Below are 15,029 nucleotides of genomic sequence, written 5' to 3'. Positions count from 1 at the left end.
GCCGCGTACCCCGGGGAGGGAGGAGGACGCTTTACTTGAAAGATGTAAAGACGGACTGATTGAGGAGGAAGGGCGCAGTCATCCTACGTGAACGTTCCAGAAGGAAATCTCATATTTCACTTTTCACCACCTCCCCGGTTCCGGTGCAAAATGAAACACTCATGAAAGAAAAAATTGCCTTGATTAACATTTAGATTTTCATAAGGTGTGGAGATTCAGAGGTCTGTTAGAAATGACAGCTTTGCACAAACCTAATGGAATACATCCCGGAGCGTCATAATTTGTCTCATAAATGCCACAGCAGGTGGATTTGACAAACAGGAGGTAGATGGCATCCGTCGGTGTCAGTTCTTCAACCCCCTTTTAGTGCTGATCCTGTAGCTGTTTGACCCTTTTGTTTTGAAGAATATTTGTTCTCTGGGATCGTGAGTTGTCGCTACGTATCTAACTCGGGTTTATTTTCATTGACGCTGGTTTGAGTTTTGTAGAAATGATTGTGCATGCTTTGGTTGTCCTTGAAGCACAAGGAAGGCCTTGTCTTCTGCACACTTTGGTGACTCCACCTGAAAGCCCTCTTCAGGCAACTGAAAATGCTGTAGTCTAACACCCGGCCTTGGAAACGCGTTGTAGTCGTTCTCTGTTTATCCTAATTCCTTCACGTTGTGCTGGTTACCTTCATTATGTTACAAAAAGTCAGGTTATTTCATTTATTTTCTGTTGACTGCTTCTTGACTGTTTCCACTGGAGAACCACTCAAGTGAGAAGAGTGTGAATTGCTGCAGTGGGTGTCCCCTGGGCATTGGACAAAGCATGAGTAAGCCGGACATTTCTTTGAAGTCTCATATTTTATCTTGAAAAATATGACTTACTGCATTTTACTTCATGACATATCCATTTATTTTAATGTAAAAGTGATATTCTCTCATCCAAAAAGAAAAAAAAAAGGAAATATTTGAACAAACCCGTTTCAAGGGACGCCTGGGTGACTTAGTCAGTTAAGCATCTACCTTGGGCTCAGGTCATGATCCCAGAGTCCTGGATGGAGCCCCCACATGGAGCTCCTTGCTCAGCAGGGAGCCTGCTTCTCCCTCTGCCTGCCTCTCCCCTGCTTGTGTGCGCTCACGCGCTCTCTCTGACAAATAAAATCTTTTTTGAAAAAAATCTTTTCTATGTTCTTCTGTCTCTGGAAAGCCCCTGGTGCTCTCTTTACCTCCAGGGAAATCTCAACTGTTTGATAAGAATTAGTACTCATTCAGTATGTTTTCTTGAAATTAAATTTTAGCACTATGACAGGATAATTACTATATTCAGCACTATTACCAGATTGTCACACTTTTACCTGCTTAAGTGTCATGTTTTAAAGAAGAACGCTATGGCTTGAAAGAGCCTTTTTCTCCAACCAGGAATCTTTTAGAATATAGCTGGTTCTAGAACGAAAGCCATGGTATAAACAACATAAACATAACTCAAACTGGTGTACTTTTTTTTTTAACTGTTAGAAATTACTGGAACCAATTACGGAGCTCGGAACACCTTAGAGAGACTTTATCCAGGTGATCCCAATCTAAGGGAGGTTATGGGTAAGTTTTGGAGGCTTTGAATCCCCTGAAATTATATGTGAAATTGTGAATGTACATTTTTGGAGGAGAGCACTGAATAAAGTTCATTACATTTTCAAAAGGATTAGTGCCTCTACAGTTAAAATGCCCTCATCCAATATGAGGTTGTAGATGTGAAATTGGTCTAGAAAAGTAACTTTCAAAACCACACAGCTACGTAACAGGCCTCGCGCTGCTGCTTTTTACATTTCCTTGGGCTCAAACTTTCTCTTTAACAAAGAAAAAAGTTTTTCACTGTCTAAAGAAAAACAATACAAAATTACATACTTGTTCAACTGGATTCAAACTGAGCATACTTCCTGCAAACCTCCTGTTCTCTTTCTAAACGCAGGGTGCAAAAGCCATTTAATCTCCTTGTGAAAACTACAGTTGCCAAGAAACAACCAATTGTTAAGAGTTCATTAACGCGAAAGCACTACAGGATTTTTTTGTTGTTGTTTTGCTTTTAAATTATTAATCGAAAAGCTTTCTACACTTGAGCCATGCATTGATTTATTCACTCATTCAACAAATATTTATTGAGTGCCTGGCTTCGTTTGGTTGGCTAAAGAAAAAACAGCCAGTTTGTTTTGGGAAGGGGGGGCAGCGGTTGGTAAGCTGGATATACTGGGCTAAACGCAGGATATAGCAGAGAAAACTCAGCTTTGTCAGAAATATGAGAGTCTAATATTCCTGCTTAATTACCCTCCTTTCTCACTCTGGCAGGTAGCAAGTTTCAACTTTTAGGACGATAGAGGTGCATGTGCATATCCCAGAGGATCTTGGTCTCCTTTGCACATAGAGCTATGGGAAGCTGAGAATGGGTTACCTCTCCTGGATACTGGCCAATTGTCTGCCCTGGGATAAATTTGCTTCACCTGCTTCATGGGAATAATGCCGGTGAAATATGAGAAGTTGGCATTCGGGGCTTTTAAGAGAGCAAAACAGTATTTATGAACCCTTCCTTGTCCCTGTCATCAACAAAGCCCTTGAATGTCCATCTTCTCTGGAGCTTTGCTCAGGGTCCTCTGTTCCCAGCTCCCACCATCATGCTGGGCGATTTCAACATGCAACATCGACCTCCCTTCCTCAGTCTCCTTACCACCTTCTTACCAATGTCTAGCTTCTGCTTTCCTAACTACAGCTTGATCTCTCACCCATTCAGAGCAAAAATTCTGATTTTCCTTTTCTAAAATACAGCTCGAAAATAAAAGAAGGAACACAAAACTCATTAAAGTTTTAAGAAAAGGATCCTTAACTGGTATGTTTTATTTGATGGCTAAGCTGCTGTAGTGGTTAGGAATTGTGTTTAACTTCATACAGTAACTGAAAACAGCTGTGGCTTCAACAAGACCTTTATCTCTTAACTAAGAGAAATCCGGAGGTAGCCAGGCTCGTGCTGGTACAAGGAATCCACAGTCATCAGGGACCCAGACCCGCTTTCTCTTTCAGATCCTATATTCTTGTGCATGACTTCCTCCATGATGTCACCTCATAGGCCACGACAGGTGCGGGGTTTGGGCGCCAGCCATCATATCTATGATCTCAGCACTCTGCCTAGGGAAAGGGTGGAGGACAATAGCTCTCCTTCCAGCTAAACAAACTCCCTTGGCCCACACAGCTTTCCTCAATCCCCTTATAATAGTTCTATTTACATCTTACCAGCCAGACTTTGGCCAGTTGGGCACATCTACCCGTTCAGGGAGAGCTAGGAAATGTCTTTTAGTGAAGCCTATCTCTGCCCCCCAGATAAAGTCAAGGTTCTGTTATTAAGGAAGAAAAAGACACTGAACGGTGGGTGGCCCCTAGCAATGTGTTCCACAGCGGCTTGTCAATAACATCTCCCAGGAAGCGTGGGGAGATCCAGAGTAGAGACTCCGCTTCACCCTGCTTTGCGTCAGGAGGCGTTCAGTAAATCATGGGTGAATGAATGGTTTGAATTCATGATGATTATTTTTTACCTTCCAGGTAAATATAGGCTACCTCAAGCACTTATTAATAAACTGCAGGGAAATGGCCAGCCCCGAAGTGCCCTTATTTGGACTCAAAAGTTACCTTCTTACATTTTGACACTTTGTGTAGGCTTGCTACTTAGAAAAGCAGAATCTGAGCGAGGTCTAAACCAAATCTACTGAATCGGGACCTACATTTTAAACAACGTGCCAAAGTAATTCTTACGCACATTGAAATTTGGAAGGCATGCCTTACTGTGTTTTTAAAAATACTAAATCAGAAATTTAAAAAAAAACATTTTTTTATTATGTTAGTCACCATATAGTACTTCATTCGTTTTTGAGGTAGTGTTGCAGGATTCATTGTTTGCGTAAAACACCCAGTGCTCATTGCAACACGTGCCCTCCTTAGTACCCGTCACCGGCTAACACACCCACCCTGCTTCCCGGGCTCTCAAACCCTCAGTTTGTTTCCCGGAGTCCATAGTCTCTCATGGTTCGCCTCCCTCTCTGATTTCTCCCCCCTTTGGTTTTTCCCTTCCTTCTCCCAATGTCCTCCATTATATTCCTTATGTTCCACATATGAGTGAAACCATATGATAATTGTCTTTCTCTGCTTGACTTACTTCACTTGGCATAATCCCTTCCAGTTCCGTCTATGTTGATGCAAATAGTGGCTATTCATCCTTTCTGATGGCTGAGTTATATTCCATTGTATATATGGACGACATCTTCTTTATCCATTCTTCTGTTGAAGGGCATCTCGACTCCTTCCAGTTTGGCTATTGTGAACATTGCTGCTATGAACTACTGGATATTTACCCCAAAGAAATATTTCTTTCAAATGTTTTCTTGCACTGGCTTTAAGGGAGTGGGTGGGACGGTCCTGTGTGTGTGTGTGTGTGTGTGTGTATGTGTGTGTGTGTTTCCCTTCTACAACTTCTTTCCACCAATTGGTCAACGTAATGATTTCAACCTGTAGTGGCTATTAAAAAAATTCACTAATTGCTGGTTTGAATAGTTAGCAGATAACTCAGCTGAGGAAGGAAACATCAATTTGTGGTTTTTGTCTTAAGGTTTTAGTTATTACAAGTGACTCAATTATTGTAGGGAGTGGGATGGAAACTTCAGTCAGCCCCTCAAAAACACACTCTTCTCTGTCCCTGCTGGCTTCTGGCTGTCTTCCCAGGGCCGGCAGTTGGGAGAGGGTGGCTAACAAGCTTAAAGCCAGCTCCTTAGTTTGCAGAAGCTCCCCAGGTGACCCCTATGGACTCCTGCCCCAGCCACACCTTAACCCCATTGTAACCAAAGTCAAGCAACTCATTGCCTAGCAGGAATTTTCACTAAGTGTAATTACTATTCTCAGGCACTTGTGAGAGGCATTTGCTGGGTTGAGAGGTGTTAGCCCCCAGACCTGGAATTACAGACACAGGAATAAAAACTGCGGAGACCTGGTCTCATTCTGTCAAGTTTCTGGATAAATGGCAGGACAGGAGAGTTTTGCAGGTTTTGGCATAGCTCAACAAAATCACTACTACTGGTACTGGCAAAGGTAAGCTGTTTTTTTCCTACTCTGAATGAAAACGAAGGCCATCCACGCTCTATTTCTTACGTGATTTTTGGCAAATTTTACCAACTATTGCTTTGGAAATAAGTGTTCTAAAAGAGTTAATGCAGAAATCATCCTTGCTTGAGCCTCCCAGGAAAGAAGAAAGAGTCCTGGGCTTTTGAATGATTCTGCCTTGGTGGGTGATGTCATTCCTGTTGTCTCCGCTCCACTCTTGGGGGGAAGCCAGTGTTCCAACCCTGCCAGGGTTACCACTCCGACAACTGGTTTGAGCAACAGCACAGCGGTTCCTCCCTTTCTGTCTACAGCTGTGGCTGTGCAGCAGATGGAAATGGACTCGACCTTTCTGTGCAGGACACCTCTGGACGCCCAGCTGAAACTCTGGTCACACCTAAGGTATCCTTCCCTGAAGTGATTCCTGGATCATCCTTGTGCCCAACATGGAAGCCTCTTTTTCCTGTCTTCACGCCTCCAGATGCTCCCATTCAAATTCCCACAGCAAAATGGCTTTTGCTCCCTATTTTAATACCAGAGAGTAAAAGCTGATGACTGAAGAAATCGGGCAAACAATTTAAGCCATTACTATCTTCCAAAAACAAAATCCTCGGCTAATGAAGTTTATGCCTAAATTCTTACTACTAAAGTTTGGAGTATCATTCAATTGATTTTACTCCTAAAATAGGACTGGAGGTAGTTTTGTTTTGCAATAGCAGAAAACATTGACATGCTTTTAAAAGATATTCTAGTATTTGAGTTACTAAAGTAAGCTATTTCTGAAATCACACAGAGGGACTAGAATAAGGAAGGGAAAGCTTCCCCTAGCGTTTTCCCCATCCCTTCCCTCTTCCCCATCTCCTCCCCACTTAGAAGAAAGTCCTGTTCAAATGCATCTACAACCTCTAGATTTTTCCCTTCTACTCTTCCTAAACCAGCGTGATTGGGCTTTAATTCATTTTAGGGAGTCAGGGGAGACTTGAGCAACAACAGACCGAGTAGTACATACTGTTTTACTCTTTGCTTGCTTCTGCTTATAGGTTGTGTTAGATGTCCCTCTCCGCCCCAAAGTTCGCCCTTTTAATAAAGAGCTTTCTGTGAAAGTTGCGCATCTGGATGTATTGTGATATTAGCTCGTCCCTTATCGACCAGCATTTTGAATGTTCTCAGTGCATTAACAAATTTTAACCTATCTCCAAGTATTTGAGTGGTTTTTTTTGGCTAAGAATAAACTTCTAGAGGGGCGGCTGGGTGGCTCAGTCCATTAAGCATCCAAGCTCTTGATTTCGGCTCAGGTCATGATCTCAGGGTCGCGAAACCGAGCCCCCTGTTGGGTTCTGGGCTCAGCGAGGAGTCTGCTTGAGATTCCCTCTCCTTCTCCCTCTGCCCTCCCCCTGCTTGTGCACTCGTCATGCACACTCTCTCTTTCAAATAAATCTTTAAAAAATACTGGAAGTGGAAGGTCTGGATCAAAGGATATAACATTTAAATTTCAGACAGCAAATTACTCACCAAGAAGCTTGCCTAAATTTACACATTTCGTGGCTGCTGTAGGCATGCTTGCCTCTACGTGTCTGTGTGATTAACCAACGTGACAGGCGAGGAAGCCATTTGTCTATTATCATGGGCAAATGCCTTTTAAACTGCTTCTTAGTATCTGTGTTCTGTGACCTCATTGATGTCCTTTGTCCACCTTTTTTTCTGTTGGTTGCGCCCCTTTCTTCTGACTGTGTAGATACTTACCTATTATGGAAATTAGCCCTTAGCCGTCAAAGTGTTAGTTTTCTCTCTGATCTGTTTGGTAATGTCCTCCTTATGGGATGGCCTGTGCCTTAAACCCAGAGTTAGATTTAATATTTAAACTCTCAGTTTTTAAAACTTGCATTTGTTTTTTGGGTTTTTTGTTTTTTTGTTTTTTTGGGTTTTTTTTTTTTTTTTTTTTTTTTTTTTTTGCCCAAAATTTTCATTTTCAGTTTTTCAGGTCTGTTTTAGGTGTGCCTTCTGCTATATAAAAGATCTTGTTAGATTTCTTGGCTTTTCTTTTTAAACCCAAATCGGGTTTTACCTTTTTAGCGGATGTTTGATATTGTATCACTTACCAAAAAACCCCGATATTTTGCTACATTGCGTGAGGTTTTAGCGCATTTTTTCTTCTTCCACCCCTTCCCTTTTTTGACCTGTTGGGAAATGATCTATGTGTCTTCTGGTGGTTACCTTTATCTTAAATAGAGAAGTGTAGGTTTGAGTATATTGGTGACTTTGGAAACAAAAGTATTTCCTGATTTCTGTGTACTCGTGAGAATGAAGAAATTTACACCAAAGAAATAAAGGACAGTAAGAAACAACAACAAAAGAACAAAGAAACATAAGTAACATTGTAAAAAGAAATTAACACCCCTTTTTCTCTTCTTGTCCCTTCTCCCCCACTGTCTTCTCTCCATTTTTGTTGACACCTTCTGGGATTTTCATCCCACTCTCCAGGCAAATTATTGCTATAACGTGCAATTTCAAGAATTATAAATATATTCTCTTAGGTGGCACAAGTGTGCTCAGCACAGCCACCAATCTGTTTTCCTGGTGGGAGTTTTGGTTATAAAGCTGATCATCAGAATTCCAGAAGGTAAGGTTGTGCCGTCGGCGTCTTTTGCTCACATGCCTTTGCTGTAGTCTTGCTTTAAGGAAGCATGACCTCTGCCAGATGTCACAGTCCATTGCCTGTTTCCCCTTCCGTAACACACCATGTTCTTAGCTCTTCTTTCTCCAAGTGAAGAGCTTAGCCTCTCGAGACCCTTCTGCATTTTGACATCGTGTCTTAAGATCAGAGGAAGTGGATATCTTCAAAATGATTCTCAGGTCTTTGGGCTCTATCAGCGTATCTGTCCCGAACTCCTGATAGCAGAGGAAAACAGGTAAAAGAAGGGCCCTTCTTCAGGAACAACAGGCACTGCCGAGGTGCCCCTCACTCAGAGAGAAAGCTCTGTCTCCAGAGAGCATCTGTTTCCTGCACCCTGGTAATGTAGGATCCACATTAACCAGAACACGCATTGAAAAGGAGGAACTGCAACGTTATTTGGACACTGTATTACAAGAAAGGCCTCATTCAAGCACAGATTCTGGCTGTCTTAGCCATTTCTAAATAGGAAAAATATGCCACTGGTGGAGATTAAACTTATGATAACCATATAATTTATTTTCCAAACTAGGATCTATTTCTGAGGGGAAAGGGTGGCATACTTTCAGATAGATTGAAAGAAGAGCTCGGGGGGGGGGGGTCTTTGGCTTTCAATATAATCTCATCTTTCTTAGCAAGGGAGGCTTAATTGAGTTCATTGGTGCCAGGAGCTACCAGGGCTCTTCCTGGATGGGTTGGTTCCTTGGAACAGCTGTACATCCTTAACAAAGACAGTTCCCAACGAATACCTATGGAGAGGAGTCTTAAAAACTTATACTGTCCCAGGAGAGCCAATAGGGTCTGTGTTAACCAACCAAGATTTATTTGGCGAGTGCTTCTGGAATTTACTTCTCTGATTGACTGGTTTGCTTTTCTATAGTCTCTGCATCTGCATAAGCACCTACTGTCCTAGCCCTTAGCTGAGCCATGGCCTTGGGGTGTGATTAGAAGGCTACAGGGAGAATATGCTTATGAAGATTTTGCAGATTGTCATGTGGAAGGAAGGGCAGAGCTCCAGGTAGAAAGCTGGGCATTTAGTGCAGGGACTGTGGAGTCTGGATGCCTGGGTCCCTGGTGTCCAGTTCATATTTGAGGCCCTGGGATGCCAGTCAGTTCCCAGAAACTTCAGAGAGCCCCGAGGTCTTTGTCAGGCATGCTCCTCCGTTATGATTTTTCTTCTGTTGACTTCATTCACCTATTTCATGATTTTAGTCCTTTATCATTTTGACAGCCAATGTTTTCTTTAAAAGCATGCATTGATAGTAAACCGTTAGGAAAAAAAATTTCTTAATATCCTGATTTCCTTTTAGGAAAGCACGGCTCTGGCAGAGAAGCAAGATGAAGAGCCACTGGAAGGTAACAGAAACCCTGCGTGGCCACGGTCAGAAACAAAACGAACCCCTTTCCAGGTTACTCATCACTCAGCTGGCTAGAAGCTGAGAGATTCTATGGGAAAATTCCTACATAGGTCGCATAAGCCATTTTCTTCAGCAATTTGTCTGATCTTGGGAAATTGCTTCTGTGGGAAGCTTGAGTAAAGCCACCTGTTTGGGTCTTTCTGAAGGACTAGGAAATGAGGAAATTTCCAAACAATAAGAAGACAATAAGTTGTTTTTAAGATCTCTTTCCTCCATAAGTGTAAACTTTGGGAATAATTCTGCTTTATTTTTTAAAAGATATTTTCTATTTATTTATTTGACAGAAAGAGAGAGAGAGTGAGCACGCACAAGCAGGGGGAGAGGGAGAAGCTGGTTCCACACTGAGCAGGGAGCCTGACATGGGTCTTGATCCCAGGATCCTGAGCTCATGACCCGAGCTGAAGGCAGACACTTAACCAACTGAGCCACCCAGGCACCCCTTAATTCTGCTTTAATTTTGATTGTTAAGGGGAAAAGTCTGAGGTGGTGGCTATGGCCTGGCTTCCTAGCTTCCCTCGGGGTTATTGGTTCCTGGAGGACCTCACAGGCCCTGTCTGTGGTGTCAGGCAGTGCTCCTTGTAGTTCTTGATCTGTTTTGAAAAGAACAAAGTGCAACTGCCCAGAGGAGGACCTGCTTCTGTGTCTTCTTCAAGGAAGGGAAGAAAATGTCTGGCTTGTTTTACTTAAGTTATGGGAAAGAGAAGTGGAAGAGATAGGCAGAGAGAAGACCATTGCCTACTTCCTATCACTTCCCCCACCCCCAGGGCACCCCCACCAGACCAAACCCACCCACTGCTTTGTGACTTTGTAGTCCTAGTGACTAAGTCAGCAGGATAGCAGGTGCTCAATGTTCAAATGAAATGCAACTACTGTTTAAAAGAAATCTTTCAATGCTATGGGGCAGTTCGTTTTACTGAAATAGGTTTGATTGACACATGAATAAAAGGTGCCTGTTCCAGCTCTCAGCGGGATTTCATTCTGGTTAAAGCATGAGTCAAATCTCCCTCCTTTCATCAGTCCCACAGACAGTATAAAGATTAGAGGAAAACCTACAGAGAGTGTGTTTTCTGGATGCAGACTGCCAGGGTTCAAATCTCACTTATGAGCTCTGTAATTCCAGACAAATTCGTCTCCAGGGCATCAGCGCCCCCATCTGTAAAATGGTATGTTAAAACTGACCTGGTATAAAAAAAAAAAAAGAAAAAGAAAAACTTAAACTGTCTTTAGTAAGTATACTGTTACAAAATGAACATCAACATGCAACATGTAATGATATAACCACCTATGATAAAATACGGATCACTTAAAACTACTGATTTTAATAATAGTTTAATACTACATATCAGTAAGAAATAAAAGGCCCCTCAAGAGACACCTGTGAGCAGAAACACAAAGCTGGGAGGTGGTCCCTGGGAGGTGGCGCACCCGGAACCAGAGAGTGCGGACTACGGAGTCAGCGTCAGTTAGACGGATCGTCCATCTGCTCCGGCCCACGACGGGCTCAGTCCCACCTCCCGGCTTCTACAGGTCTGTAGTATGTTAGCAGTGGGAAGGGCGATGACAGGTGTGCTCATCGTTGCAGAGGATGCAAGCCAACAGCTGTTGGCGGGGTGGAGGATGACGCTCCCTGTACCTGACCTGCTAACTCCTGAACGGCCATGGCACCTGGGGGCAAGGGAGCTGGGTGTGGCCAGCAACACCAGCCAGACGGGTTCTCCAAGAAGCAAGGCAGCCCTTCTCTGTTTCTGGGGGCACTCCTCACAGCCCGGCATCGGACCGCCAACAAGAGGGCGAAGAGGCAGGGGCGGGCTGCCCTGTGACATGGCCCGCCCACGCAGGTTCACTAGCTGGACCGCCCCTCTGAGCCTCCCACAAGGCAAGAAGGCGAGTCCCCCACTCTGGGCTTGACCATCCTCCTGGAGGATTTGAGATGGGAAGCAACCACTGAGAGCAGTGTCTGAACCATACGCTACAAGCTCCCCAGAGGGAGCAGGGCCGCCCCTGCTGCAGATGTAGTGCGGTTCTCCGCGGCCACGGACACCAGAGCGAAGCCCAGGACACACACTCTCCAGGAGCTCCTCGTTTGGGGACCAGTCCGCTCATGGCCTACTACATCTCGTTGACATTAAATACCTTGCTATAGCCTGTATGTTGGAAACAACTTGGAAAGCTCATTAAATATTATAAAGGGGACTTAATTTGGCACTTAAAGTAATTCTTTTCTTTTCTTTTTTTTTTTTTTAAAGATTTTATTTATTTATTTGACAGAGATAGAGACAGCCAGCGAGAGAGGGAACACAAGCAGGGGGAGCGGGAGAGGAAGAAGCAGGCTCATAGCGGAGGAGCCTGATGTGGGGCTCGATCCCATAACGCCGGGATCATGCCCTGAGCCGAAGGCAGACGCTTAACTGCTGTGCCACCCAGGTGCCCCAAAGTAATTCTTTTCAATATTTATTTTCTACATTTCCCAACTGCAGACCTATTTTATATCCTACTGGGGACACAGGATGTGGGCTGCACAGGACCACCCTGCACATTTTTTGCAACTTCCTGTGAATCTATAACTACTTCAAAATAAACTGGAAAAAAAAAAAAAAACAAACAACTGACCTGGTATAAAGTGTGAAGACAATAGCTCTAAAGTGCTTTTAAGTGTTTTAACAGCATCTGGCAGGTAACAGCCGCTTCAGTAGTTAGTGTAAACTCCTCGTAGAGCCGGTGCAGCTCTATCCAGGGGAAATGTGATTTGAAACACAAATCCACCCACGTAGACAGTTTTAAATTTTCTAGTAGCCAAATTAAAAAAAAAAAACCTAAAACAGATAGATGAAATTAATTGCAATACTTGTAACCTAATATACCCAAAATATTTCATTTAAACATGTAATGAATATAAAAATGAATGAGTTTTTTAACATCGTAATACCAAGTTTTCGAAATACAGTGTATGTTTATTTACATCACATCTCCATGAGGACTAGCCTCATTTCAAGCGCTCAGTAACCACATATGGCGAGTGCCTACTGTGGTGGACAGCTTGGTCTCGAGGGCCCACAGGTTTAGGGAAGATGGAATTAGTTTGTCTTTCATAGGTTTCTTTACCACCAGGCCCAACGTCACTGGAAAGGCCTAGATCATTAATCTGGGGTTCATAGCTGACCACACTGTGTCTGTTTCCTAGGCCACAGACTACAGGACAGACCATGGTCTGCTCCTAAGCACGGTTATGCTGACACCTTTCCAGCCACCAGGAAACTTTTAGCAAACGACTGCTCATAACAGCGAAGGAAAGGATCCTGGGGCTTGACCTTAAGAAAGAATTTCATGGGGCACCTGGGTAGCTCAGTTAGTTAAGCATTGGACTCTCGATTTGGCTCAGGTCATGATCTCAGGGTTGTGAGATCGAGCCCTGCCCTCAGCTCCATGCTCCAGGGGGAGTCTGCTTCTCCCTCCTCCGGCTCAAGCACTCTCTGCCTCTCTCTCAAAATAAATAATCTTAAAAAAAATTTTAGAAAGCTCAGGAAAAAAAAAACAATAGAAGCATCTAATTTTATGATCAGAAGCTCTCAAAGGAAAGGTAGTTCAAAAGGGGTGGGAAGCTTGAAAGAATAAGAATCAGACAGCATAGTCGTGAATGACTCCAGGGAAGAAAGTAGGAAGCAGCTCCTGAAACATATATGATGCCTTGGGGCTACTTGACGATCTTGGTTCTAAACTAAGTATACAAGGACATTAGTCAGCTCAGGCTGCTGTAACAAAATGCCACAGACTGCGTGGCTTGAATAAAGAAGTTATTTCTCATAGTTCCGGAAACTGAGGAGTCTAAGATCAAGGTGCCAGCACGTCAGTGCCTGGTGAGAACTCTCTTCCTGGCTTGCAGATGGCCATCTTCTCATTATATCCTCAGCGGGTAGGGGAGAGAGAGCACACCAGCACTGGTGTCCTTCTCTGTAAGGGCACTAATCCCATCAGTCTGCGGCCCAACCCTCATGAGCTCGACCAACCCCAATTATCTCCCAAAGGCCCCATCTCCAAATACCATCACACTGATGTATGTGTTTCAACATATGAATTTGGGGGGTTCACAAACATTTAGTCCGTAGCAGGCATAATAATAGAAGTGAATAGCATGATCCTAGGTGAGTGTTAGGAAGTAAAAAAATTACAGTTCTGAATGAGCTAAGGCTTGCAAACTTACAAAGGAACACAGAAAGGGCTTCTTCGGTTATATTCAGGACGAGAAGAGAAAACAAGGGATGGCATTAAAAACCTTGGAAGCCCAGCAACTTGGAAGGAATATCTAGGTATGATGCTTTCATGATAACTTAACACCACCTCATCCTAGAGTTCCAGGTTTTAAAGAAGGAAGGCTTGGGGCGCCTGGGTGGCACAGCGGTTAAGCGTCTGCCTTCGGCTCAGGGCGTGATCCCGGTGTTATGGGATCAAGCCCCACATCAGGCTCCTCTGCTATGAGCCTGCTTCTTCCTCTCCCACTCCCCCTGCTTGTGTTCCCTCTCTCGCTGGCTGTCTCTATCTCTGTCGAATAAATAAATACAATCTTTAAAAAAAAAGAAAAATAAAGAAGGCCAGGCCTCCCTCTCTTTCTGAATTAGTTGCTCTATACGGTTTGCATTACTTACATCAACCAGTTAATTAAGCAAATAAAGCAGCATGTTTATTGTTTCAAAGCCCCTTCCTATGGATTTGGTCTGGGCTCACCCAGGTGTTCATGCCAGAAACTCTGGGCTTGTCCTTGACCCTCCCTTTCTCTTTGGCCCCAAAGTAAGTCCATTTCCAATACTGTCCATTCATCTCCCAAACCTCTCTTAATTACATCCATCTCTTCCATCTCTTCTACCATGGAGATGCTCGTTGAGTCTGCTAGTGGTGCTTTTACAGCTTTAATTTCTATTTTCAAATCTTATTGAAAGGAAATGCGAAATTTAAAAATTCTAACATGAGGGGCACCTGGGTGGCCTGGCGGTTAAGCGTCTGCCTTCGGCTCAGGGTGTGATCCCGGCGTTATGAGATCGAGCCCCACATCAGGCTCCTCCGCTATGAGCCTGCTTCTTCCTCTCCCACTCCCCCTGCTTGTGTTCCCTCTCTCGCTGGCTGTCTCTATCTCTGTCAAATAAATAAATAAAATCTTTAAAAATTCTAACATGAAATGTCTGCAGTATTTTCCTGCTCATGTGTTTTTGAAACTCTGATTTTAAACCTTTGCTAATATGTGTCCTGTAAAAACTTATTTTTTTTCCCACATGCATTATGGGCTCCTGCAGATCCAAACCTTCGTGTGAATATTGAGGAATTAAACAAGGAGTTTATGGTGAAAAGTGAGGAACTCTACGACTCTCTCATGAATTGCCACTGGCAGCCTTTGGATACAGTTCACTCTGAAATCCCAGATGAGCCCCTGGAGAAGCATGAAGTTGATTAAGCTACCCCATTGTCCTATTGATTGCTCCTGTTTTGTTTTTGTTTTTGCAAAAAAAAAAAAATTCTCCCAGGAATGTACTGGATGTTGTATGTAAATACAGATCTCCAGGACTTGAATGTGACTGACATGATAAAATTTGATGTAAATAAACTTTCCCAGCATACCCATTTCTGAAAGTGTGTTGTATTAAGTAAGTGCCAGAAGCAATCATATAATTATCATGACAGACCAAGCTGAACTATAAGACATTTGAAAATAGGTCTAATAGGAAAATGGGCCTGACCTGAGCTGGTTGGGCCATTAATGTATAGACGTGTAAATATATAAAGAGTATGGTAGCACATAATCTGGCTTGATGGGAATTAATAGCCAGAAGTTAACAGGGGAAT

At 43.3% G+C, this 15,029-nt stretch overlaps 1 protein-coding gene across 1 annotated transcript; it reads left to right on the top strand.

Annotated features, from left to right (window-relative positions):
• Positions 1-5,000: 5,000 nt before the first annotated feature.
• CUNH6orf52 (chromosome unknown C6orf52 homolog) lies at positions 5,001-14,803 on the top strand. The gene is made up of 7 exons (XM_008693046.1): positions 5,001-5,102; positions 5,426-5,513; positions 6,152-6,234; positions 7,646-7,731; positions 7,983-8,020; positions 9,093-9,138; positions 14,483-14,803. The coding sequence occupies exons 1-7, from the start codon at positions 5,032-5,034 to the stop codon at positions 14,638-14,640; spliced, it is 570 nt and encodes a 189-aa protein (XP_008691268.1). The 5' UTR covers positions 5,001-5,031; the 3' UTR covers positions 14,641-14,803.
• Positions 14,804-15,029: the final 226 nt, after the last annotated feature.

Source organism: Ursus maritimus, unplaced genomic scaffold, assembly GCF_017311325.1.
Source record: "Ursus maritimus isolate PB19 unplaced genomic scaffold, ASM1731132v1 scaffold_30, whole genome shotgun sequence".
Lineage (NCBI taxonomy): Eukaryota > Metazoa > Chordata > Mammalia > Carnivora > Ursidae > Ursus > Ursus maritimus.
Note: the sequence above shows the minus strand (reverse complement) of the source record. Positions and strands in the feature narration are given on the sequence as shown.

What these genes read in the sequence shown, in the direction of transcription:
- CUNH6orf52 (XM_008693046.1), top strand. Translation starts at nt 5,032, where the DNA reads ATGGCAGGACAGGAGAGTTTTGCAGGTTTTGGCATAGCTCAACAAAAT. An exon ending in GTTGCGCATCTGGATGTATT is followed by an intron (nt 6,235 to 7,645) that starts GTGATATTAGCT and finishes ATATTCTCTTAG; the next exon opens with GTGGCACAAGTGTGCTCAGC. An exon ending in GATCATCAGAATTCCAGAAG is followed by an intron (nt 7,732 to 7,982) that starts GTAAGGTTGTGC and finishes GGGCTCTATCAG; the next exon opens with CGTATCTGTCCCGAACTCCT.